General features: G+C 40.9%; 2 protein-coding genes across 2 annotated transcripts in view; one reads left to right on the top strand and one right to left on the bottom strand.

Moving 5' to 3' along the window:
• Window positions 1–771: 771 nt before the first annotated feature.
• Window positions 772–4,573, top strand: SRP14 (signal recognition particle 14). Its single transcript, XM_060098289.1, has 5 exons — window positions 772–858; window positions 1,015–1,087; window positions 1,606–1,718; window positions 3,348–3,380; window positions 3,878–4,573. The coding sequence occupies exons 1-5, from the start codon at window positions 835–837 to the stop codon at window positions 3,965–3,967; spliced, it is 333 nt and encodes a 110-aa protein (XP_059954272.1). The 5' UTR covers window positions 772–834; the 3' UTR covers window positions 3,968–4,573.
• A 199-nt stretch (window positions 4,574–4,772) lies between these two features.
• The window catches only part of EIF2AK4 (eukaryotic translation initiation factor 2 alpha kinase 4), a 110,012-nt gene continuing 87,909 nt past the window's right edge, over window positions 4,773–26,875 (bottom strand). Inside the window, exons 28-39 of the mRNA XM_060096586.1 lie at window positions 25,299–25,469; window positions 24,733–24,867; window positions 21,657–21,764; window positions 20,934–21,062; window positions 19,263–19,349; window positions 12,680–12,792; window positions 10,118–10,176; window positions 8,886–8,983; window positions 7,559–7,627; window positions 7,105–7,149; window positions 5,634–5,752; window positions 4,773–4,958 (exon numbers count right to left, since the gene is read on the bottom strand). Of these exons, the coding sequence (XP_059952569.1) occupies window positions 4,901–4,958; window positions 5,634–5,752; window positions 7,105–7,149; window positions 7,559–7,627; window positions 8,886–8,983; window positions 10,118–10,176; window positions 12,680–12,792; window positions 19,263–19,349; window positions 20,934–21,062; window positions 21,657–21,764; window positions 24,733–24,867; window positions 25,299–25,469 (1,191 nt within the window). The 3' untranslated portion in view covers window positions 4,773–4,900. The remainder of the gene's footprint in view (window positions 4,959–5,633; window positions 5,753–7,104; window positions 7,150–7,558; window positions 7,628–8,885; window positions 8,984–10,117; window positions 10,177–12,679; window positions 12,793–19,262; window positions 19,350–20,933; window positions 21,063–21,656; window positions 21,765–24,732; window positions 24,868–25,298; window positions 25,470–26,875) is intronic.

The following is a 26,875-nucleotide window of genomic DNA, read 5'->3' as shown; positions in this document are numbered from 1 at the left end:
TAGTTTACTGTTTATTTCCTCACTACTCCTTTAACCCAAGTTTTAGGAAACTAGAAACTTGTATCCTGCTGCAGCCCCCTCTCCTACAACAGTGCCTGGCATAGGCTAAGAGACCCTCAGTGAAAACCCATTGCATGATTTCATGCTTGACTTTTCCAAGACCTAGGGTTCAAGTTTGCTACTGGCAGAGCAGGGCCTACACCCCAGGTCTCCAGACTGAACCCAGAGCTGAAACTTGAGACATGGCTCCAGACATAGCTCCAAGCTAGAGCTTGGGCCACCCAGCCTGGTCAGAGAAGAGGGAAAGTTCAGAGGGAACTCATGGAGAGTTCCCGCCATGGGAACTTATTACAATGACAGTGGTAATGAAAACAACAGCTAACGTTATCGAGCACCCTCTATGAGCCAGGCACTGTTGTAGGTGTTTAATATAAGTTCATTTGCTCTTCACAACCACACAGTGAAGTGGATACTATTATTATAGGTTGAGGAAATTGAAGCACGGAACAACAGTACAGCTGAATATACACAACTATAGGTTTCCATCAGATCCCTCCTGCGCTCTCTCACTCTCTCCCTCTGCTTGGGTTAGAGTATTTGCTTGTCTGTGCAACCGCGAACAGCCCAAGGGCCTCGGGGTCATTGCCTTCCCGGGACTGGAGGGGGCGCCCCAGAGCGCAGGCGCGGGGCGGGGCGGGCGGGCAGAGGGCGGAAGCAGGGATTGGGTGGAAGAGAGCTGAAACCTAATGGCGGAAGTCCCGCCCATCACGGGTGAAACTTCCGGTTCCAAAGGCTTGGGGCTTATGCTGACGGAGTGGAACCAGCAGCGCCAGTATGGTGCTGCTGGAGAGTGAGCAGGTATAGCCAGAGCTGGCCGGCTGAGGGACCGATACTGTTTGGGGCTTAGCTCGGGACCTCTGCCTCCTTCTGCGGGAGGGACTGGGACTTGACGAGGCGGGGGGCGGGGTGGGGGGGTTGGAGTTGCCTAACGGGGCCGGGCTTCTTGTGTTCCAGTTCCTGACGGAGCTGACCAGGCTGTTCCAGAAATGCCGGTTGTCGGGCAGCGTGTTCATCACCCTGAAGAAGTGTAAGCAGCTGTGGATGCAGCAAGGCCGGAAGGGAGCTGGGAGGCCGAGCGATGCCCCGGCCCGGGTGCCCAGTGACTGGGAGCCACAGGCAGTGCCGCGCGTCCCCGCCTTCCCGTACCTTCCTCCACCTGGTACTGGCACATTCAGGGCTGAGGGGCCGGAGAGTATCGGGGATTGTGGCTGGTGCGGCCCCCAGCACTTAGCCACCTAAGTCAGTTCCGGTTCCAGTGGGCCCCAAGCATGTCAGGGCTCGTATTTTTATCAAGGATCCCAAACCGCGCCATGATTAGTGAGATTTAGTCTGCTTTGATATTACAGTGTTCCCATCGTGGAAGTGGCAAGTAGGTTCCCAAAGTGTGGGCAAGGCGACTGTAATAGCAGATAATGTGGTTAACAGAACTAGATCAGTGGAGGTGGATTAGGTATCCTCTTGGAATCTTTCTCCTACTTTTTAACTCTTCGTCTACCTGTTAACCACATCTGTGGCTGTGTTCACCAGGATGTATTTTTCATGCAGATGATGGTCGAACTAAACCCATTCCAAGGAAGGGTTCTGTGGAGGGCTTTGAGCCCTCAGACAACAAGTGTCTGTTAAGAGCTACTGATGGGAAAAAGAAGATCAGCACTGTGGTGAGTTCGATTCCTAATACTCCTAATTTTGGAGTTTAAAGACTTGAATTTAACTTGAGGGGTATATCTGAACCAGTTTTTTTTTTTTTTTTAAGTTATTAAATAAAGCCTAGTGTGTAGCTCCCCAGCTGTTGTGGGATCAGGGTCTTCTTTTATTACCTTAGTAATAGAAAACTCAAAAGCAAAATTAAAACGAAGAAGGTAGAAGCCAAACACTTGTTAGAAATAAAATTAGCATATTGGTCCTTACTCAGAGTAGCACTGTTAAGGAGCAATTGGCATATTTGATTCCTTATTCCTTTACTGTGCTGGGCCTTCAGTGAACAGTTTCTTGGTATCAGATACTTTTTTTTTTTTTTTTTTCTTTTTTGCGGTACGCGGGCCTCTCACTGTTGTGGCCTCTCCCGTTGCGGAGCACAGGCTCCGGACACGCAGGCTCAGCGGCCATGGCTCACGGGCCCAGCCGCTCCATGGCATGCGGGACCCTCCCGGACCGGGGCACGAACCCGCGTCCCCCGCATCTGCAGGCAGACCCTCAACCACTGCGCCACCAGGGAAGCCCCAGATGCTTTTACTTTTAAGCTGATTGTTCATTTATCTTTGTGGTTCATGTACCAAACATGTATTATATTAGGCTTTGTATTTGAGAGCATATGATTTAGTCAAGAGTCCTAGTATTATTCCCTTTCAAAGTGGAGGTTGAATATGGCAAAGCAAGAGACTGCTTGGATTCCAAATGAATACTTCTTTATTCTGCTGGGGCGGAACCAGACCTGCCCTCTAATCACATCAGCATAGGATATTCATGAGAATGTATGCCATAATTAGTTGATGTCTCACATTACCAGTTATCTTGAGAAGACTTTTACAGTAAAGCAAGCTTACGTGGCTTTTAAAAATAAAGTTGGGTGTCATGAAATACGGAAGACTAAGGAGTCTTCAGAGGTAGAATTTCTTTTGTTGTGGTAGTTTGCATTTTGCTTAAATGGGCCTGAATTAATGGTAGGTTTAAAATAAGATGGGGAGGGAGTAATTTAAAAGTATCTTGCACAGGGCTTCCCTGGTGGCACAGTGGTTGAGAGTCCGCCTGCCGATGCAGGGGACACGGGTTCGTACCCCAGTCCAGGAAGATCCCACATGCTGCGGAGCGGCTGGGCCCGTGAGCCATGGCCACTGAGCCTGCGCGTCCGGAGCCTGTGCTCCGCAACGGGAGAGGCCACAATAGTGAGAGGCCCGCGTACCGCAAAAAAGAAAAAAAAAAAAAAAAAGTATCTTGCACAAAAGATTAAGTCCTTTGACGTCTCTCAGAACCCTGAGAAAAAGTCAGTGCCATGTGTGTAAGAGATTTCAACAGAGGCAAGAGGCATAGCTTCTTAAGGAGCCCACTTCTGCCTCTTTCCCCTCTTGGTACAATTCTCAAAGTGCAGAGCTACTTTGCTTGTTCCTCAGGCAGAGGAAAGTGGAGTAGAATAATAGCTTTTAGTGTGTTATGACCCCTGCAATTGGGAAGAAATATTTTTAAAATAAAGATTAGAATGTTGTCTTCACGAGGCTTTTGAGTTGTTATTGGGTGAGGCAGATGATTCCTATGTGGATAACAGGGGTGACCTTTTCCCCATTCTTTTCCAGGTAAGCTCCAAAGAAGTGAATAAGTTTCAGATGGTGAGTGTCTGGTGTTCTCTGTGTCTTGTCTCTCAGGGCAAGAGTCAGCATAATAATTAACACTGGCTTAAGATTGCTATTTAGGTTCACTGCTCTCCTGTGATGTTTTACCAGTAGTTTACAAGTAAAAGCTGCCAGGCTGTGAATTCTACTTTCAACACTGATATTGTCTTTTTTAGCTAGATTTTGTTGTCTTAGGCTTCAGATATGCTCTATGTATAGTATAGCTGAATAAAAAGTTGCCTGTAGTTTTCCATGTTTGCTTAAAAAAAAAAGTAAAAAACATGCAACTCACTAGTGGGTGTTGCAGAAGCTGCTATAACGTGAGGGTGTTTTCCTTACACCATTTTCCTTAGGATACAAGTATCCCCATGGTATTATATGCTTTATCAGATAGGCTTTCTGATTTTGGCTACCCTAAATCCATTATGGAAGCGCAGCAGATGCTCCACCAATTTGCAACTCTTCCTGCTAAGGTCATGCTCTGTGTCTTTTAGGCTTATTCAAACCTATTGAGAGCTAACATGGATGGGCTGAAGAAGAGGGACAAAAAGAGCAAGAGTAAGAAGAGCAAAGCAGCGCAGTGAAGAGCACCAGATTTCCTGCTTTCACCAGTTAACCACTGAATTGCTATTTTTCCTTTGGTTTTTACTTTTGGCCACAAAGCTGGGTTTCTGATTCCCCTACAATAACTGTTTTCATGTGAGATTAGGGTCATTTTTGGATGGAAGAAGGGCTGCAGTGTTTACAGGGTAGTTACAAGAAGCCAGTTTATTTTATATCTGGCTAAGTGATCTGTGTTGTATGGTTGTATGTTTCTGGATAATAGTTTACAGTCTCTGTAGCCGTCTGTGAAGAGCACTGTATCATTAAACCTGTATTTATCAGTACTGACCATCTTTTATTCCTTTTCCCATCCCATAAAAAGTTTCTGGCAATAGCACTTCATTCTGGAATGACTGATTATGAATAGGCTTTAGGCCCTGTCTTATGAGTTACTGGAATTGAAACCTGACAATTTTATAAAAAGTTGTGTTATTTCATGGGTATTTTTCCCAACTTGGCTGTATAATTTTATCATCATAGCTCCTTTAGCAAATTTGAATGAGTTCTCATAGCCAAATGAGAGTTTGCTTAACCAAACTAAGGATAAGCCTATTACAAAATCATCAAGAATAAAGATTCTGAGTTAATGATGATGTTTGATTTCTTTATGCCCTTTATTTTGGACATTTTCATGTGCTCAGTATATAGGGCTGAGAAGAACAAGGCTGTTTACTTGTGTTCTAGCTCCACAAAACCTTTAGTGCTAATAGATTTGCAATTAAAAAGCAATAGATATACTAAAACATTTATTATATTCAAAAGATAAATTTATAATATATTACACATGAAAAAACCTACAAAGCTCAACTCTGTAGGACAGCTTCTTAGAACATAAAGCTAATTTAAAACAATGAATGTACAACATTTTATAGTATAAGCTCCTGTTTGAACAATGTAATGATCATTCTTTAGGATTAAAATAAGATTCTGTAGTAGTCATCTCTGTAGCTATACAGGAACAGCACAGACACCCTGCAAAAGAAGGGAGAAGACAGGATCAGTATAATGGTAGAGAACAGAGTTGATAAATTATTTTTAGAACACTTAACTTTTTGTGTAATCAACAACAATATGGAAGGCCAGTCACTAAAAACATTACATAAGTTTTAGAGAAGCTGTGACTGGCAAGGGTCCACAATATAAGGGTCTATACAAGGAGCCCACCATTCACCTCACAGGCTTTGTTGTTTCCTTTTAAGTGGATGATAACATGAAAAACTGGCAAGGGGACATAAAACAAAGTAGTCATACTTGTTTTCGTTCATTTAAATGTTTCTAGGAGTTACCTGGGTGATTAAAATTATAACTGGTGCAGAAAAAGCATTTGAAAAAAACTCATACCCATTCATAATTGTAAAAACAAAAAAACACCCTTCAGAAAATGAGTAATTAAAAAAAATTATAACCGGGATAGCTGCTACTGGGACCACTGCGTTTTGTTATTGACAGGATCATGACTGTGATTCACAGTCCTGATTACCAGTTGCAGTTCTAATGTAGCAACTTATTAGCCATCTAACCTCAACATGACAATAAGATATTTGTCACTTTAAAACCCCTCCTTGGGAAAAAGACCCCCCAAACCAAAAAAACCCTCTTTGAGTTTTAACCCATGCTGAAACCTGCAATGCCCAAGTGATAACTTACTTTTTTTCTACTTTGATGTTATAAATTTCATCACAGACTAATTTGAGGTATCTTTGCTTTGGCAGGCGTGACAGCAGCTGCTTCACAGTTGTGTTAAATGCCTGTTCATCAGCATCCCACTAGGAAAAAAATAGACGAGACTTAACAACAGATACTAGGGTTTATTAAAACTGTTTTTCTGGGTCACTGGTGAAATGTCAATGCCATTCCCCCCTTTAAGTATACTGAAGAGATCATTTACAGGGAGAGAGAACTAATGGGCAGACTGCTAGGGTTCTTCCTTTGAAGCATCGAGTTTCTTTACAAGACCAGTTTACTAGATCCAGACTAACAGTGCTGCAGCCCCAGTCTGCTCATGTGACTTTATACCAGTTATTTCTGCCAACTGTTGACTTTCTGTGAAATGGAGATACCACCTCTGATATATACCCATTTGAGTGGCTCATAAAGCAGTAAATTCCCAGTATATGCTTATTTACCAGACAACAGAATACTAGTGGGGAGGGGAAACAGGGAAGGGGGAAGTCAGCTTATAAAAGAAGCTACAAGGATATATTCTACAGCACAGGGAATATAGCCAATATTTTATATAAATGGAGAATAACCTTTAAAAAAAAAAACCAAAACGTATTACGAGATGTTAGCTCTGGGGCAAAGTTCATTTTTCATTTAACTTAATCTTAACTTAAACACTGTGGATAGACAAAAGCATTCTTTGGTATGACGTTGCAAAAATCACCTGTACTTATTCTTACAGTTGAACATTCTTATAGCAAAGGCAAGTATTTACATTTTTTTAAAGTTCAGTTAGGCTATTTGATAATAAGGGTATGTACCTGTTATAAAAAAAAAAGCATATGAAAAAAGACCTAAATTTAATTTTTATGAAAAGATCTTCCATGTAGTTCTAGTTCTGCAAATGAGCTTCCCTAGTTGGAATGAAGGTTTGTAGAAGCGGCACACTATAGTGGGTAAGAACATAGATTCCACTAGTCTGCCTAAGTTCATACCCTGGCTCTGTAACTTCCTAGTTAGGTGACTTGAGTAAGATATTTAACCTGTCTGCCTCCCATTCTCCATAAAACGTAAAATGATTCCATTTATCTGTAAAATGGGGATCTGTAAGAAGGTAACATACGTATCCCTTGGGGTTGTTGTGATTAAATGAGTTAATATTTGTAAAGTGCTTAGAACAAGGCCTGCCACAGCCTGACACACAGTAAAAGCACTAGGTGTTTGTTAAAATCATCTCTGAAATTTAAAAGAAAGTCACTAGAAAAGTGTGATTCCCTCAAAATTTGATTTAGTAATACATATGTCACATAAAAGGAACAATGTTACCAAATTCCTGGAACTGCCAGAAGAATACCTAATATCACTAAGAAAATAATGCCATTTTCAACTTTCTTTTGGCAAATCAACAGCTTCGGGATTTTAAAGGCCATAATGCAGAAGAGTTCATCTTGCTTACCTCTAATGATAGAAACTGTAAGATTGTTTCTTTGGGTAGATCCACCTGTTGATACACAAAAGTGTACATCATGTCAGGGAACCTAGGCAGCACATACCGACTTGTGCCTATGGTGTCACTTTGGATGGAGCAACGTGAATGGGATGCTCCCGTGCTTATTGAACTGGACAGTGATGCGATCTCAGCACTGGTGAACTAATACTCCCAGGCCCCACACATCACACCCCAAAGGTTTGACACTGCTATCTGCAAAGGCCTGAAACATTTAGAAAAATGATGATTTTCGTGTTCAGTCCCCTTCCCCCTAATCTTTCAGAGGAAGAAACTAGGAGAAACGGGCCTGCATCCCAATGCTGCTAACACTGAGCAAAAAAAAAAAGCCCTGACCTCTGAGGAAACTACTTTGACAGTATGGACAAAAGCCATCCTCAAAAAGTTAAAGAAAGTGACTTACAGCCAAAATTTCAATTTCACTGCTTTTCTGATGCAAGTTAGCAAGGGAGGTCTGAAGTCGGGTTTGTACCTAAGAAGAACAAAGCATGTTAGAATTCAGAAGCTGTCAAACCAAGCCATCTTTCTTGCCATTTCATTTCTTATTCTAGGAAACAATCACAGGTGACAAACCAAAGCCTAGAAGGGATCCCAAATATTATATAAGGACTTGCTCTTAATCCACCTCAGTAACATGAGTGTCTAGCCTATTATAATCTCAGGGGAAATGAGATTTTTATAGCCTATCTTGATAATTTGTTTACTAATCCACCTAGCTGCTTATTTCTTTATAATTTTGAAATGAACCTAATAAAAGCTCAGTAGTGTAAAATAGTGCATGTGGAAGCAGGGAGATTTTAGTATTAAGCTAAATTTAGAAAAAGGGGACAATGACAGCAATGAGAACATGGAACTGAAATATGGTAGAAAGATGAAAAACAAGTTTCTACCCATCATTCTGAGAAACAGCCAGGAATGCTAACAAAATGAGGTAACTCGATCTTTTGTATTTCAATCTAATTACATTCCTAAATAATGACTGCTCTCTTCATACCCTCTTCCCAAATGAGGCCAGTGTCCCACCTGTGCTCATTAGCCTTGTCCTGCACTTCCCTTCCCACTGTCCCTCCCATTTGGAACACCCTCATCTTCCCTCTCTGCCTATTTAAATCCTTCAGGGATCACCTCCATGAAGCCTTTCTTGATTATCCGTGCAAACACTGATCTTTGTCTCTCCCCCATGTCTGTAGCACACTCTAACACTCATTCAGTGTACTTATTAATTCAGCATCCTATTACTGATCTTCTATTTTCCAACTATATAATGCATATGCTTCGGAGGTTATAAACTCTTCAAGGACTGGGGCCCTGTCACATTTTTCTATTTTAACTGGCACTTAGCACAGAATCAGGCAAATAGCAGATATCAAAAACATGTATGCAGTGAGAAACCTGCCCCAAGTCTTGTGGTACATCTCTTCTGCTTTATTTACAACAAAAACAAACAAACCCCATCTGCTATTAGAGCCGGATCAGAAAGTTTTTGTTTGGATCCAGTAATTCTGACAACAGCTGCATCTAGGTGCCCACAGTGTACACTGACCCCTCTTTGGAGGACAAAGGGGGCAGAATCCTGGCACCAGAGATGCTGTGTTGATGGAATTTTCAGAAGTCACCAAGTTCAGGAAGTGGAAAGAAAAACATTTCCAGGAAACTGTTTCTTTTCCTCTCCTGTTCTCTTCCTCCTTTGTAGCTCACAGTAGAAAGCCAAGGAAACTCTGACCACATACCTGAGTTTCATACCGCCTCCTAGCGCTGGCTGACAGCTTCTCTGGGGCTACCACGCTCACAATGGGAAAAACTGTTGCTCCATGGATTTCAAACAAACCTGAAACAGACAGTTTTAGCCGTTATGGCCTCATCTGGTCCCACTTTCTATAACACACCACAGAGATGGCGGAGATGATTAGAATCCACTCGGGAGTGATTCTATGGACTGGATTGTGTCTGAGCTTTGTGTTCTATCTCTGCAACTGCCTGCACTGGACCAGAAGGAGTCCAGAACCCACCCAACCCCCAGTAGTTCTGACACTTCTGTCAAGATCACCAGCCTTCTCTCCTCAGGTGGGAGATGACAAAGGCACAGAGAGGCAGTATGAGCCAAACCTCATGAACCTAAGAAAAAAATCAAACAGTATTTCCCAAACTCGAATACTTCTTTAAATTCCTCAAAGCATTTGAAATCTGATGGTGGCACAAAGTCTGCTAACAGAAATGAACCCAGAAGACCCAATTCTGTTAAAAGCCAAGTATGTCTTCGCGTGGACTTCACTGGGACATGTCTTTTTCAGTCAGGTTGACAGATGTGGTGAAACTAAAGGCGTAACTATCACCACTGTTCCCTCTTGGCTTTCATGAAAACAAATGTATATAGTATCTTTCTCCAAGGCATTTCAAAATGCTTTTCTTCAATCTTCCATATGGGGAAAATGTATCTACATTTGACCTATATAATAAACTGAATCAAAGGAAGATTAAACCACTTGTCAAAGTAAGACAGAGATATATCAGGACCAAAAGAGTCACCAGGCTTCCCTGGTGGTGCAGTGGTTGAGAGTCTGCCTGCCAATGCAGGGGACACGGGTTCATGCCCCGGTCTGGGAGGATCCCACATGCCGCGGAGCGGCTGGGCCCGTGAGCCATGGCCGCTGAGCCTGCGCTCCGCAACGGGAGAGGTCTCAGCAGTGAGAGGCCTGTGTACCGCAAAAAAAAAAAAAAAAAAAAAAAAGAGTCACCAAACTCCCAGTGGTTTTATCATTTTCTAGAATGTGGGTTTCAAAGTGATAAATTCCATTTGGTATAACTGTGTATATGTTACTTTAAGGGTATATTTCTGATGCAGTGAGTTAGCCACAGTCATAAGTATTTAGAGCAAAGACATACATACATACACACACATACACACACACACACACACACACACACACAAGCATTATGTTTAGGTTACAATTAGTAATTATACCTGAAGCATTAGAAAATGACCCCTTCAGATTTTGTACTGCAAGATTATCGGAAGCTTCTCTAAAAACAAGCAAACAAAAACAATTAGAATAAACAGTCATCAAGACAAAACAACACAGATAATTTACAGTGAGCTATACTTAGAGGGAGGCTTTTTTCTATTAAATATAAAAATATTTAATAAATATTGGTTATTGGTGGAGGAAAAACAAAAACAAAAAAATTTGCACTTAATTATGCTTTTGGTTAAGAGCAAATAAAAATTATCAAGGCTGTCACTTCAAATTAACATTCTAGAGACAACATTCTGATTTATTCAGCTGGGTGTGAAGTACTGGCTCAACATAAGAAGCTAATTTCAATGAAATATAATGGGTGTTCTTTCTGCTCCCCTCACAATACAAGGAAACATTAGCAATGCCCCGCCTTCATTATGGCAGCAACCTTGGTGATCACCCACAGGAGAACATTTAGTAAATGAGATTCTTTCAAAAGCTGTTGAATGGATGCTCTTTCAAAGACTGAATTAATTTATAGCCTTTGAGAGACATAATAGCACTCTATCTTGGGAAAACAGGGAAATAAACATTCACATGGAGGAAAGATTTTAAACCTTTCCCTGCTAAAACTAAATCCCATCTGGCCTGTTAAGCGTCTTAATGATGTTTGCCTGTACTATTACTAATAGTCACTCTTAATTAGTTGACTATTTTTTGTTTTTCCTTCTAAACCTCTGCCTTTGATTTGGATTCTTAATCCTAATACCTAGTGACTTCAAGAACATTATATTCTCTTAGAAAAAGCCTGATGGTGAATGTAGTCAAGCTAGGTGCATATGGGCAAGGTCAGGGGCTGGGGATGGAGAAGCAAGCAGGAACATTTATTTTATATAAGCCAGGATTTCTCTTTCTTGGCACGATTGACATTTTGGACCAGATAACTCTTTGTTGGGGTGGGGGTGGGGGTCAAGTCCTCTGCACTACAGGATGTTTAACAGCATCCCTGGTCCCTGCTAGATTCCAGCAGCACCGCCTGTTTAACAACCAAAAATGCTGTCTTCAAACATGGGCAAATGTCCCCTGAGGGGCAAAACTCCTGCTGGTTGAGAATCACGGATATAAGCCAAAAGAAGTACAGTACTGTATTTTCTGATTATGAGCATAAATATAGGAGTTACAAATATATAGAAAAGCTTAAGGGAAATTAAGATCCCTTGTAATCCCACTAACCAGAAATAACTATAATTTAAAAATTTGGTCCATCATTCCACACATGCTTCTATGTATGGGCTATATATTTTGGTTGAAACAAAAATGGGATCATATCATACATCTTATTTGTGGACACCCTTCCTTGTAATAAACTCAGCTTCACCATAATAATCATTTTTAAAGGCTGCACAGTATTTCACTGTATTTACTGTAATTGGAACAGTCTTCTATAGTATTGTGATATTATAAGTGAGATTTTCAAAGTGTGGTCCAGAGACCCCTGGAAGCCCCTGAGATCCTTTCACAGAATATCTGCAACGTCAAAACTATTTTCGCAATAATCCTAAAATGTTAACTATCCTTTTTATTCTTATCCTCTCATTAATGTGTGATGGACTTTTCCAGAGACTACAGGATGTGTGATATCACAACAGACTGAATGCAGAAACAGACAAGACAATATAGTTTCTTCTACTAAAGCATTAGAGATTACAAAAATGTGAAACAATGCATTAACAATATCTGCAAAAATGTGAAACAATGCCACTCTTTCTTACTACATTTATTTTGTTTTGGAAAATAGTTATTTTCCATTAAAAAATGTTATGTAGGTGTGTATGTAATGAGTTTGTTATTTAAAATAAGTATTTTAAAAATGTTTACATTTTAATTTCTAACAGAAATTATTGATAGATATAATCCACATAAACAAAGCTCTTTGGGGTCCTCAAATAATTTTTAAGGGTATAAGGGGGTTCTGAAACCAAAAAGTTTGAGAACTGCTATTATAAACAGTGCCTTGATAGACATCTTTGTACATAGCCCTATGGAATAATTTTACTATAAATTCCTAAAGTGGAATTGCTGGGTCAAATTTTGTTTTTAAGTTTTAGTTTTTAGGCTTTTAACTTTGTTAAATTCCTATCCAGAGAGTTGAACCAATTTGCATTCCTATGATGAGTATGTGAGATCTTTTCCTAGAATATTATAATTTCCCAGAATATTAGATCTTTCAAAACCACTGACAAAACACTACTGAAATTCGCTGATTAACAGACCAAATAAGATAATGGCAGATAGATTTTGCTTCCTTAGGCTTTTCAAAATGATAAAAATTTTTTTGACATGTTATGAAGGACAAGCATTGAAAGTCAGTTATGACTAGTCTTACGTAGGGGGTCATAACTTACTTAAACTGCTGAGCTATTCAGAAGCAATAGAATGGTTCAATAAAAGTTATCCTGACCCATCTTTATTTCCCAAAAGGATCAAACTGACTTTTAAAATAAATGTATGGTAATTCTAGATAGGCAGTTGCAGCTGGTTTTCTGGGCTTCTGTTTACTAAGTTACCTGGTAGTCCTCTCATCACTGACTTTAGTCCTCAGCTTCTGCACAACATGGTCCACGAGATCAGACTCCAGCACACGTTTCTCTGTTTGCCTTTCCTTCTCAAAAGACTTAACCTTAAAAAGAATGAAACATCCATCATTTCTGAAGCCAACAGGCTGACGAGTACTATAGTAAGTCTACTAAGTCAACAGTTTAGGTTGATGGCTCTTAACCAGGGGTGATTTTGCTCCCCACAGGACATCTGGCAATGATTAGAGACACGTGTGGTTATGACAGCTGAGGGGGGCGCTACTGGCATCTAGTGGGTAGATGCTAGGGATGCTGCTAAACACCCTACAACGCACAAGACAGCAGCCCCACAAAGAAGTATCTAGCCCCAAATGCCGAAGTGTGGCTGCTGAGAAACCCTGGTCTAGATCAGAATAGCTTATTATAGATGACAGAATTTAAAAAAAAAAAAAAAAGGCCAAGACGAACCAGCTCCTATTTCATTTGATTCTTTCACATATTTTCCCTCTTAAACATCCTCGGGTCAGTCACCAAGGTTTCTACAACTCCTTGCCCCCTCCTTTCCAAACCCTAGTCCAGTCATCCCACTTTTACAGTGCCTATCTTTACATCTTCACTCCCATGGCCAACAACCTGCCTTGGCTTGGGATAGCCTGATATTCTGCCCTCAGCTACCCCATCTCCAATTTTCCCTCACTCCATTCCATGCTACATATTCCTGCAGGTGAATTTTTCTCATATACACCCTGATGTCCCCTTCTGTCCAAAAACATACACTGGCTCCCCCCTAACTGCTAAAACAAGTCCAAATTCCTTGGTTGGGCATTCTGGCTCTCCTTGATCTAGCTAGAACCATTCTCTCCTGCTGAAGTGCCCTTCTCCACAATCCTGCTTCACCCCAAATGGACTAATCAGGGTAATACCAGAAGAGTTCTCTGCTGGCCTGCCTCTATCTTTGGGACAATTCTACTGAAAGAACTACATTACCATTGCTGTTCCTTTGCTTAAAAGGCCTTTTTAGCACGTACCTATATCCTGCCCATCCATGAGGGTCCAGCATTAATCCCACCTCCATTCTGAAGACTTCCCTGCTACCTCTGTAGTAACCTCCCAGGCTGATGAAACCTCAGAGAACTTTCTTGTTGGACTCTCATGGCATTGAGCATTTTCGAGCTCACAATTGTGCATGAATGTCTTCTGTTCCCTGCTGGATTATAAGCGCCTTGACAGCAGGACCTGTGGCTTAAATGTCCCTGCATCCACCGTGGCCCTAAATTCAATCCCTCCTATACTGTGAATGCTTAATAATGCACTTGCTAAGTGGGTGAATGAAGTGATGTCTTGCTCTTCAAATATGAAGATGATGCTATTGACCCACCACTAACAGAGGCAGAAGAGTCAAAAGAGCTGGATGGGCTGGAACAATGTACTGAAATGAACAACATCACATTTAACAGCGATAAATGTGAAGTCCTGTCATCAAGCCTCATTGTAGAAGGCTGGTCAGACATGGTGAGGACTGTGAAAAGGCCAGTGGGTTTTAGTTGATGATAAATTCAGGATGAGCCAAAAGAACTGCATGGTTGCTAAAGTTAGTTCACTTGTAGGCTGTATTAGAAGTATGTTATCTAGATTGAGGGAGGTCACAGACCCTCCTCATTTAGTCAGAACATGCTTAGAGCACTCTGTAGAATTCTAGTATCACATTTAAGGACAGACATTGACAAAGTTAAGTGTGTCTAGAGGAGGTTAACTAGGAGGGTCAAGGATTTGGAAATCACATTATGAAGAATGGCTTAAGTAACTGGAATGTTTAAACCAGAAAAGAGGACACTTAAAGTGGCATGGCAGTGGTCTCCTAAAATTTATGTGATGGTAGTAAGAGAAGGAGGAAGAATTAGGTTTTTTTTTTTTTTTTTTTTTTTTTTTGCGGGGTATGCGGGCCTCTCACTGTTGTGGCCTCTCCCATTGCGGAGCACAGGCTCTGGACGTGCAGGCTCAGCGGCCATGGCTCACAGGCCTAGCTGCTCCATGGCATGTGGGATCTTCCCGGACCGGGGCACGAACCCACGTCCCCTGCATCGGCAGGCAGACTCTCAACCACTGCGCCACCAGGGAAGCCCTAGACTTGTTATTTTGACCATTCTGGAGGGCAGAACTAGGACCAGTGAATGTAAATTTGGGGAAGCAGATTCTGATTCAAGTTTTTAAAATTTGCTAATCATTATAGCAGTGGGTTACGATGCTGGAATTATCCAGCAGAGGCTAGGTGATCATCTTTTGGTAATATTACAGGAACAATCACTGCTCTGGAAGGGGCTTGATCGGTAGGACTTAGGGTCATTTATGATTTTGTGACTAACAAGCAGACCAGTAGTGGGGACTTACAAATCTTCCCATGAAGAAGTAATTACTACAGCAACTGCCTTTCTACCTTAAACAACTAGAAAACCAGACAAAATATATAAACAATGTTTTTCAGACATTGGACAACAACCAGTGGAGGACTGTTATCCTGAGAGGAGGGAAACAAACAAAGTGAGTCTACAAGTGCCCCAGATTACCGTGTTGAGGAAGTCTGCAGATGGCAGGGCAGGGAGGAGGAAGCTAAACAGAGGCCAGGAGTCTTGCCGAGCTAGGGAGACTGCAGTTTAGGGAGGCCATGATGGCTAGAAACTGTGGGGCAGAGGACTGAAGAGGAGGGAGCTACACACAGAGAAAGAAAGATTTCTGAAGCTCTGCAGAGAAGTCCACTCACATCTTTGAAACAGAAGTGTGCATGGGTGAGAGGGAACTATCCAAGGCTGGGGAAACAACCAGCAGACATGAGTGGGCATAATAATTTCTGAAATCCACAGGGCCAGGAATAGTTCTTGTTCTTTGACCAGAGTAGAGAGACCTCATGACACATGGGGCCTCAGGCAGAATCCTCCAAAGGGCACTGCCTTTGGAGTGAGGCTAAATTAGACCTAGACTAAAGGCTGCCCGGGCCCTGCCCTAACAAAACTTAAAGTCAAGCCTAGAAAGGGTCAAACAGAATCCAAGGATCTTAACTACATCCCAGAACAGAGTCCAGCAGTATTTACAGGAACATAAGAAAACCCAGCACCAAAAAATGTAAAATTCATGATGTCCAACAACCAACCAAAAATTACTGGGCATACAAAGTAGAAGGAAAATACAACTCATAACCAGGAGAAACATCAATAGACAGAAACAGACCAGAAATGTCAAGATGATGGAATTAAAAATGACTATTATAAATCTTATAAAGAATATAAAGGAAACAAGAACCATGATGAGGAGAGAAATGGAAGACATTAAAAAAAAAAGACACAAATTTAACTTGTACAGATGAAAAAACTACAATATCTGAAACAAGAAATGCCCTGTATGGGATTAATAGCAGATAAGATACTGCAGAAAACATGTGAATGATTCAGAATAAAGCATGGAGAGCGAGAAAAAACAAACAAAACCCACCAAAAACAGAGCCTCAATGAGGTGTGGGGCAAGAGCCAATGATTAACATACTGTAATCAGAGTCCCAGAAGGAAAAGGGACAGAACAATATTTGAAGAAATAATGTCTGAAAAGTTTCCAAATTTGACGAAAACTATACACATACAGTTCAAATACCAAGTATTAGAACATAAAGAGTTGATCACACTGAGGCACGTCATATTCAAATTGCAGTAAACCAGTGACAAAAGAAAATCTTAAAAAGGTGTCAGAAAATAAAAAGAAACATTATATACAGAGGATCAAAGCAGACTTTTAAACAGAAACTATCAGGTCAGAAAACAATAAAACCTGTGTTCAAAGTGCAAAAAGAAAAAAATGTGAATTGTGAATTCTATACACAGAAAAATTACCTCTCAAAAATGAAGGTAAAATGAAGACTTTCTCAGACCAGTAACAGTTGAGAGAATTCATTACCAGCACTAATCAGAAATATTAGGAAATTCTTCAGGCATAAAGAAAATGAAATCAGAATGATATCTGGCTGAACACAAAGGAATAAACAGTTCTAGAAATGGTAAATATAAAGGACATTCCTCCCTTATTTTAAAACCTCTTTAAAAGATAATTGACTAATTAAAAGCAAAATACTTACAATGTACTATGAAATTAATAACATATGTAGAAAAATATTGGCAACAATAGCACAAAGGATGAGAGAGGGGAAACGGAAATATTGTTTTAAGGTTCTTACAACAATATATGAAGGCATATAATATTTTTGAAGGTAGAATGTGATATGTTAAAAACGTATACTGGGGCTTCCCTGGTGGCGCAGTGGTTGAGAATCTGCCTGCTAATGCAGGGGACACGGGTTCGAGTCCTGGTCTGGGAAGATCCCACATGCCGCGGAGCAACTGGGCCTGCGAGCCACAATTACTGAGCCTGCGCGTCTGGAGCATGTGCTCCGCAACAAGAGAGGCCGCGACAGTGAGAGGCCCATGCACCGCAATGAAGAGTGGCCCCTGCTTGCCACAACTAGAGAAAGCCCTCGCACAGAAATGAAGACCCAACACAGCCAAAAATAAATAAATAAATAAAAACGTATACTATAAACCCTAGAGAAGTTTCTAAAAAAAAATCCCACCAAAAATAAGAGTTATGGTTAGTAAACTAATAGTAGAGATAAAATGGAATAAAAGCTATTCAATCTAAAAAGAAGGCATGAAAAGAAAAAAATGGAAAAAAAGAACATTTGGAACAAACAGAAAACAAATAGTAAAATGGTAGATTTAAACCCAACCATTTCAATAATTGCACCTTGTATTAATGGTCTAACCACTTCAATTAAAAGGCAGGGATTGTCAGAGTGGATACAAAGCAAACTTCAGTTATGACTGTCTCTAAATCCAAATTTAGCAGATTGAAGAAAAAAAAGAATGGAAATCAATAAAATAGGAAACGAATGAACAAAAATTAGAGAAAAATCAATGACATCAAAAGCTAGTTTTCTGAAAAGACAAAATTGATAAATCTCTAGCCAGAGTGATCAGGGGAGAAAAAGGGAAGACATAAATTACCAATATCAGGAATGAAAGAGGGGATATCACTATAGATCCTACAGATAGTGAAAGGGAATATCTGAAAACTTAGGTGAAATGGAAACATTCTGAGAAAGATACAAACTACCAAAATTCATTTAAGGAGAAAGAGGCAATCTGATAGCTCTTTATCTAGGCCCCTGTGGTTTTACCAAATATTTAAGAAATTCTACCAAATATTTGAGGATGAAATAATACCGATTCTACACAAAGTTATCCAGAGAACAGAAGATCCTACTAATTTATGAAGCCAACATCACTCTGCTATAAAAACCAGACAAAGACGTTATTGGAGAAAAACAAAGGGAAAATATGTTGATTTTTTCTTCCTTTAAAAATAGAAATAAAGGTTATGAGGTGATATATTTATGAGCATTTTTATTTATTTATTTATTTTTGATTGGGTATTTTTTTTGGGTTTCAAAAGTAACTTTTATTGAATTCATCATTTTTCTTTGTTCTTTTGAGAAATATCCTCATATCTTCTTTTTTTTTTACGTTTTTTTAATTAGTTTCTGCTTTACAACAAAGTGAATCAGTCATACATATACATCTGTTCCCACATCCCCTCCCTCCTGCGTCTCCCTCCCTCCCACCCTCCCCATCCCACCCCTCCAGGCGGCCACAAAGCACCGAGCCGATCCCCCCGCGCCATGCGGCCACCCCCCACCATCCATCCACCCCACGCCCGGCAGTGTATACACGTCCATGCCTCTCCCCCACCCCGTCACAGCCCACCCCCCCATATCCCCAAGCCCAAGCCCAGTAGGTCTGTGTCTCTATTCCTGTTTTACCCCTAAGTTCTTCATGACATTTTTTTTTCTTACATTCCATATATATGTGTTAGCATATGGTATTTGTCTTTCTCTTTCTGACTTACTTCACTCTGTATGACAGACTCTAGGTCCATCCACCTCATTACAAATAGCTCAGTTTCGTTTCTTTTTATGGCTGAGTAATATTCCATTGTATATATGTGCCACATCTTCTTTATCCATTCATCTGTCAATGGACACTTAGGTTGTTTCCATGTCCTGGCTATTGTAAACAGTGCTGCAATGAACATTGTGGTACATGACTCTTTTTGAATTATGATTTTCTCAGGGTATATGCCCAGTAGTGGGATGAGCATTTTTAGTTAAATGCAACATAGTAGAATTGGTTAGGAAGTAGCCAGAGGATATGCCAACCAGCAGGTATCAGCTATAGTTATTATTTTCTTAGATGGTCAAAGGGAACAAGGGGAAAAAAGTAGGGAAAAAAACTAGCCATAGTTTTTTAATTTTTATTTTTTTTGAGTTCAAAGAAAAGTGTTTAGATTCAGATTCTCTCTTCCTTATTTTATACACTTTCTCCAAAAACAGGCCTAGCAATTCAAAAGGAGAATGAAATAATGTATTTCCACCCCACAACCAAGGGCAGGACCTCAGTGGGAAGGTTGGGTGCTCCACGGTTAATACTGTTTGGGAAATTTGACTGTTGAATTGTGAAAGATTTCCTCTGGTCTTTACCTTGACATGGTTTCCTTCTTTATCTGAGACAAGAGCCACATAGGTGATTTCATGATGTCTGCAGTACTCCTGTAATTCCTCTTGGGACTGAAACAAATAAACACAGAGCAGCTAGAACAGCTTCAAGTAATTAATGAGAATGAAAACACTGAAGAATGAAAACACTGTGTTCAGTGGATTCTCAAAGTGAGAAACTAAACGTGCTGATTTCAGCGTTTATATAAATATTAAATATTTAAATATTAAGCAAGAAGAGTACAGAATTCAAAGGAGGAACAGACTTCCTTTGCTTTCCTTGCTTTCACTATTGTTCTAAGGGGCCATGCCATTCAATGTGGTCAGGACACAGTAAGAGGTTTTCAGAAGCTTCACATCTTGATAGAAGGTGCCAAAAATTACACACACACACACACACACAGAGTGAAAAGGCCTTTGGGGAAAGCAAAGGCAACAAAAGAAATAGTAGAAGGTGAAAAGCAGAACTGAAGCATAAAGCAAAGAAGCATCAGAGCAGAGAAGACTGCAGGGGATGCCTCTGTGCAGGGCTGAAGTCACCGTTACTGAGCTTATAATTTTACTTTAGGACAGAACACTTCTCTAACAATTTATGAAACAAGTAAACAAATGGCATAGGATACTGTTCTGTCAAATGACTATAATTTATTGCTCAGCATACTTCTGATATCAATTTTTACGTAACACACACAAAAATGGACAGCAGCAGCTCTTGGCAGCTAATGTGGAAGAAGCAGGTGGGAGGGTGGGGTTCTGTTTCCCTGGGCATCTCTTCACTCTCTAGGGCACCACGAGTGTGGGTGAACGTGTGTACAACTCGAAGGACCACCTGGAAGTGCAGCCCCTTCTGTGATCTGCTTGTACAGAAGTTAGTCATCTAAAGGCCCCCCTTTCTAGAGGGTAGGCAGGTGCTCAGTGGTGCCATTTTCCTCACTCTGGGTGTGGAACCCAGAGCAAGTGTTAGGCCTGCTGTGGGAGGTCTGAAGATATAAAGCTACAAACACACTAAACACAGAATGCCTTTGGGAAGTGTGCTAGGCTAGATAATGGCCCCACAAAGATGTCCACATCCTAATCCCTGGGAACCTGTGACTATGTTACCTTATATGGTAAAAGGGACTTTGCAGATTGATTAAAGTTAAAGATCTTGAGATGGGGAGATTATCCTGCATTATCTGGATGGGCCCAGTATAATCACAAGGGTCCTGGTAAAAGGGAGACAGGAGGATCAGTTAGAGATGGAAGGACAGAAGCATAGCGTAGAGAGGAAAGAAGATGCTACCCTGCTGAGTTTGAAGATGGAGGAAGGGGCCATGAGCAGGAATGCAGGAGGCTTCTAGGACCTGGAAAAGGCAAGGAAGTGGATTCTCCTCCTAAAGCCTTCAGGAGGAACCAGCCTTATCAGACACCTTGATTTTAACCCAGTGAAACTGATTTCAGCCTTCTGAATTCCAGAAATATAAGATAATAAATAAGTGTTGTTTTAGACCACTAAGTTTATGGTAATTTGTTACGGCAACAATCAGAAACTCATAGAGGAAGCAACTGAAACCACAGAGATAAAGAGTTTGGCAGAAACTAAAGCCGTAGAGGATGATTTGCTATTGAAGCCATGACTATGTGCACTCCACTCACAGATGCTTTTTGTCTCATTACCTGTGACCAGTCATACATGATTTCTGCTGTGATTCCCGCTGACCAGAGTTTCTGGGTTAGGTTGATGGCCCTGGACATGGACATCTGGCCAACACTTACAACGAGGAGGTCACAAGAGCTTACTGTAACCTGTATCAGAAACAGAGTGATTACATTTAGAGGAGGGAGACTGTGGGCATATATGTGACACCAAGGAGGCAGCCTGTTTTCATGTGAAAACAGGCATCTTAAAATTGTGTACAGCGACATAAATGCAAAAGTCTTCGCTTTTCAAATGACATGGTTAAAAAAAAAGACACAGTCAAAAAACTTTTATATTAGTCTTTTAAGATAGGGTAGTTGAAATTATTTCTAAATCATCAGAAAGACATTCTTTTTCTCTGGGAAAACTAATCTTGCCTGAAACATAGGGAAAAAACCATTTCTAGCTTTGTAGAGTACAGCAGTATTTATGAACAAAGGGCTTTGATATGAGTCTGCTAACAAGTGTAATATCTCACATTTACATAGCATATTTCAGATGAGGAGAGTAAGGCTAGTGGACTAAGGTCCCCCAGCTAAAAGCAGAGGCTAAGTACTCACACCAAGATTTAGGCTTGTCTCTCATGGCAAAGGTGATCTCCCAAAACCTCAGTCTATAGCTACCACATCTGAGGCTCCATGTGTATGACTACAAAATGAAAGACGTCTCAAAGCACACTGGGAAGCAAAGCTGGAACTTACAGGTTCTTCCATGTTGAGGACAGCAGCAGTTATCTTGTCTATGGCTATGCTGACCCCAATAGCAGTAGGAACTGGCCCCAGAGCCTGTGGTCCTCTAAACAGGGGAATCTATGGAGAGAGACATACAGCTCTGGTTATGAAATGGAGATGAAAGTGTGATTATAGGAAAAGCAATGATTTGCACTCTAACAGCAACTTATCAACAAAATAAAGTGTGTGTGTGTGTGTGTGTGTGTGTGTGTGTGTGTGTGAGCAAGGGAGAAGAGCAAGCACACGTCACTTCATGAATGTTGATGAATGTTGCATCTAGCTCTGCACTGTTCAATCTGGCAGCCACTAACCACACGGGGCTTGAGCATTTCAAATGTCTAATCCGAATTCACATGTGCTGTATATGTAAAACACACTGGTTGCAAAGACTCAGAATGGAAAAGAATGTAACTTAGCTCCTTAATAATTTTTAAATGTTTGATTATACATTGAAATAGTATTTGGGGTATACTGGGTTAAATAAATGCTAATTATAAAGATGTCGGAAAAAATGTAAAGTAACTCCTTAATAATTAAAAAAATTTTGATTACATGCTTACATATTATTTTGGATATACTGGGTTAAATAAAATATATTATTACAATTAATTCCACCTTTTCTTTTTACTTACTTTATGTTACTAGACAATTTAAAGTTGCATACATAGGTTCTAGACCAAGATGGGTAGGTACATTTCTCCCTATTCCTCCTGCTAAGCTAAAGCCCCTGGACATTACATATAAAACAAACATAAGACAGCTCTGAAAGTGGAGAGACGATGGCAGGCTGACCGGGGACCATGGGATCTGAGGAACGACATGTGGTGAGTTCCCTGGGTTTGGTTTTTGCCTCATATACTCTGGACTGGGTGCTGGAGAAACTGTCAACCCAGAAATGCCAAGGAGAACAAACAAGAGAGCCCCAAGGAAAAGCTGCTGTCTCTGGTCAAAAGACCAAGAAAGGGGCAACCTAGCAAGACAGAAAACTTTTAGACAAGATCTGCCCTGTTCCAGTCAAACATCACAGAAAAAGCACAGACACTCCCACTCACAAAGGCTGAGTGAGGGCCAACACATTCACCCTTTCCCAGATGTAAGGATGTCCCCGCCAAGTCCCAGCAGGGCGGCGTCTGAGGAAACTAAATGGGGAGTCAGGGCTTTCGTATCTGCCTGGGAGTAATGCTTCCCCCAGCGGTGTCAGTGGAGACCAGGACCCCTAGGATCCCCGACTTCCACCCACACCCAAGCAGTAACCAGGCCCTCTTCCCCTCTAGGGCGGTGCCGGAGGAGGCTGAGTGGGAAGCTGGAACATTCACCACTATCCAGTGGTAACAAGGCCACCTGCCAGCTCCCCCATGCCCCCACCCCTCCACTATACTCTCAGTGGAGGTGTGTGGGAAGCAGTAACAAGGCACTTGTCCCACGCTCCGGATGTAGAAGGAGGCAGAGTGAGAAACATGGATCTTCACCCCCAACCGACAGCAGCAAAGTGCCACCCCCTCCCCTGCCCCCCCACCCCGTACAGTATCAGAGGAAGCCTCCTAAATCAGAAGATCTAGGGAAAGTTCCACACTCTCATAATGTAAGACTCAAAATGTCCAGAATACAACTGAAAATCATGTATCATAACAGGAACCAGGATCTCAAAGTGAATGAGAAAATCAACAGGCACTAACAAGATGACATAGATGTTGGAATAATCTGGCAAGGATTTTAAAGCAACCAGCATAAAAATGCTACAACAAGCATTATAAATAGGCTCGAAACAAATTAAAAAAATGGAAAGTCTCAGCAAAGAAGCAGAAGACAAAAAATTCACTGGATTGGCCCAATAGCATAAACGGAGATAACAGTGGAAACAGAGAAATTGAAGATAAAAATCAATCTAAACAACAGAGAAAACAGACTGTAAAGCAGAATGTCCCAGAACTACAGGAGCATAACATTTGTGTCATCAGAGTCCTAGAAGGAGAGAAAAAAGAAAGTAAAGCTGAAAACACTGTAGAAGAAATAATGCCTGAAACACTCCTCCTCTGATACTATGCCGGATAGTGGTGAAGGTTCCAGCTTCCCACTCAGCCTCCTCTGGCACCGCCCCAACAGGGAGGGGGACCTTGTTACTGCTTGCGTGTGGGTGGAAGTCGGGGATCCTGGCCTCCACTGACTCTGCTGGTGGGGGTGTGGGGGGCACTGCCCCCAGGCAGGTATGAAAATCCTGGCTCCCCGTTTAGCCTTCTCTTATACCTGCTGGGGCTTGGTGGGGGACCCACATTAGCAAAAGACAAACCTATAGATTCAAGAAGCTGAGAAAATCCAAAACAAGACAAATCCAAAGAAAGTCATGCCAAGATACATCATAATTAAACTTCAAACTAAAGACAGACAAAAAAAAATCTTAAAAGCATTGAGTGAGAATCATCTTTCCTACACGGGAAAAATAATTCAAAAACAGCAGATTTCTCATCAGAACCCAAAAATTTTGCGCAAATATAGCAGACTTTCTTGAGTTCCTCAGAGTTTGACGCTGGAAGCAAAAAGCGCAACACTGTCTGATGTGGACCTCAGTGTATGCTGAGGAAACATTTAAGACAATTATAAATGGGGGATGGGGTTAGGGACACAGAGGGAGGTAAGGTTCTATTTCCATTTGTACTGTATCTCAGTTGTGGTGGTCGTTATGGGAATCTACACATGTGATAAAAATGGCACAGGATTAGACACATACAGTGTATGGATGTCCACTTCCTGGGTTTGGTATTTTATTATAGTTATGCCAGCTTTTTGGAAGCAACTGGGTAAAATGTATACAAGACCTCTCCGTACTATCTTTGCAACATCCTGTAAACCTATAGTTATTTAAATGAAAGTTGAAAACATTACAAATGTAGTTCACAAGACATTTCTACTCCTAGGTGAAATATATATAGGTGTTCAATTATACCAGTGGTTCAATTTTTCTGTAGTTTTGAAAAATTTCAAAATAACGAGTTGAGGAAGAAATGAAATCAAGTCAGAACAAATCAACAAACACAGGGCAAGCCCTCACCAGCAGGTCATATCTGCCACCAGCTGCAAGGATTTCAGATATAGCCCTTTGCCTCCGTCTGATGAACGCCACAAACTGGAAGATGATTCCGCTGTGCTGTTGCACTTTGTAAACCAAGCCCAGATTGATCAAGACCTGCCAAGGGAAATGCCATACAAACGTGTCAAGGGCTCAAGATTTAGAATGTGCAATGCTGAAGACACCATTTTCCATCATCAGCATCAGAACAATCTATTTAGTGTAAACAAAATATTCAGTAAGATCTGGCACGTGGTCTGTTTAAACTATAGCCTGCCAAGTAAGAGAAGCTCTGTTCTCTTCAAGAATAACCACTTCTCTGAGGCTGACCTAATAAGGATTGCTGCACAATAGGAATTGTGATGCTTACAAAGAAATTCTGATTTAAGCCAAAATTATTACTAGATATCAAATGTTCCAAAATGTAGAAAGCAGCGTTCTTCTGGAAAAATAAAACTTACTAGCAATTACAAAATAAAACCCATTTCCTCCTTGTGCTATTATTAATGCTACAAATCTGTGCTGCCAGAATCAAACAGTTGCCAAACCTGTAACTTTATGCCAAGTTTCTTCAACAGTCCCACAACCTCCTCTAGATCTTTTAAGCCATACTGCACCAACTGGGCAACACCCGTTTTCTGTTTTATTAATGAATTTATTGTTGGTGTCAGATCTTGCAGCTCTCCCTTCTGCTCAATAAATTTGTAGAGTCGACACAGCTGGAAAGCAAAGAGGCACAGTTAGCTTCCAAAATCCACGGCAAGAAAGGCTCACTTTGCAGTGTGTTTCCTACACACAGGGGAGCATGGCAGAGCTTCTGTACCTCTGAAAGGGTGGATTTTGTGGTCAAGGGTAATTTTAATCTTTCCCACAATCCCGACTAAGGACTATCCTTTTCCAAAACTCTAAAGCACCTCGCAGAAGTGCTTTAGGTACCTACTCACAGTTAATTTTTAGTCACACAATCTTACAGCAAATGCTGACCCCAGCAGAGCAGACCCTGGTACTAGCAGATCCTCTATTATATATTTTTAGGCCAGTATTGCTCCTATTTGCCTTCCTCATGCTCATGAATTTCCATTACTACAGGCACGTCAATGGGGGACAGGAAGGCAAAGTCTGACTCGTTCTAATACTACACTGAATTAGCCAGGAATTCCCTGTCCTCGCTTTGAATAGCTCCTATTTGTAGCCTTGAGATGCAGTTTGGACACTGTCTCCTAGAGGCAGCCCCTGATTCTTCCTTCTCTCTGGCTCAGAGCTCACCCCAGATCCCAGCTCTCACCAGCTGTACTCCTCATCTTCCCCAGGAGGGGGCAGTGGCTAATAATGACCCTGGCACACAGCAGGTGAAAGAGGAAGTAACTATGATCATAAAACCAGAAAAAAAGAATCCCAGGGGCTAAAGTGGAAACTAAGAAACAAAATTATAGCTACTTTGAGACTACAGGCAGGCAGAACCTAGTTCATCTGTAAGTTGGCACGTGGAACCAAAGAGCTGAATGAAGACTTTGTTTAATAATCATAAATCACTTGTATTTAAAAAAAATCCGAAAGTGTTAAAATCTATAATTTCTTTACTATATTAAAGATAAAAATTTTTAATTTTAAAATTACATCTTTGATTTTAAATTTTTTTCTTCTTAATAAAAAATTGTTTCTTCTCAATACATTTTAACATTATATCACCCCATTAATAAACTACCAGAAGCACTAGAGTTAACACCCCCAGATTCTGGTTCTCACCCTATCATCAACTAACTCCATGTGACTTGGGATAAGTCACACATCTCTTTGGACCTTAGGTGCCTCATCTGTAAAATACGAAGACTGGGCCAGATATTTGAAACTCTCCTGCAATATTTCTCCTCCCTTTTCTAGTATCCTTAGAGTTCCCTTTTAAAATAATGAGAGTACCAAATGCCTATATTAGATACTAATTTTTCCATTTTGAACTAATCAAACACACAACTTCAAATTAATGCTTAATATCAAATGACTAGTGGGTAGAGATTTAGCAAAAAGCAAAGAAGCTGACATTTTAGCAACCAATGCGGCTATCATGAGCAAGTGTGAAATATTTTGAAATGTGACATTAGTTCAAAGAACCTTTTGGGCTTGAACC

The sequence above is a fragment of the Mesoplodon densirostris genome, chromosome 4 (genome assembly GCF_025265405.1).
Source record: "Mesoplodon densirostris isolate mMesDen1 chromosome 4, mMesDen1 primary haplotype, whole genome shotgun sequence".
NCBI lineage: Eukaryota > Metazoa > Chordata > Mammalia > Artiodactyla > Ziphiidae > Mesoplodon > Mesoplodon densirostris.
This window is presented reverse-complemented; position numbering and strand designations above follow the sequence as displayed.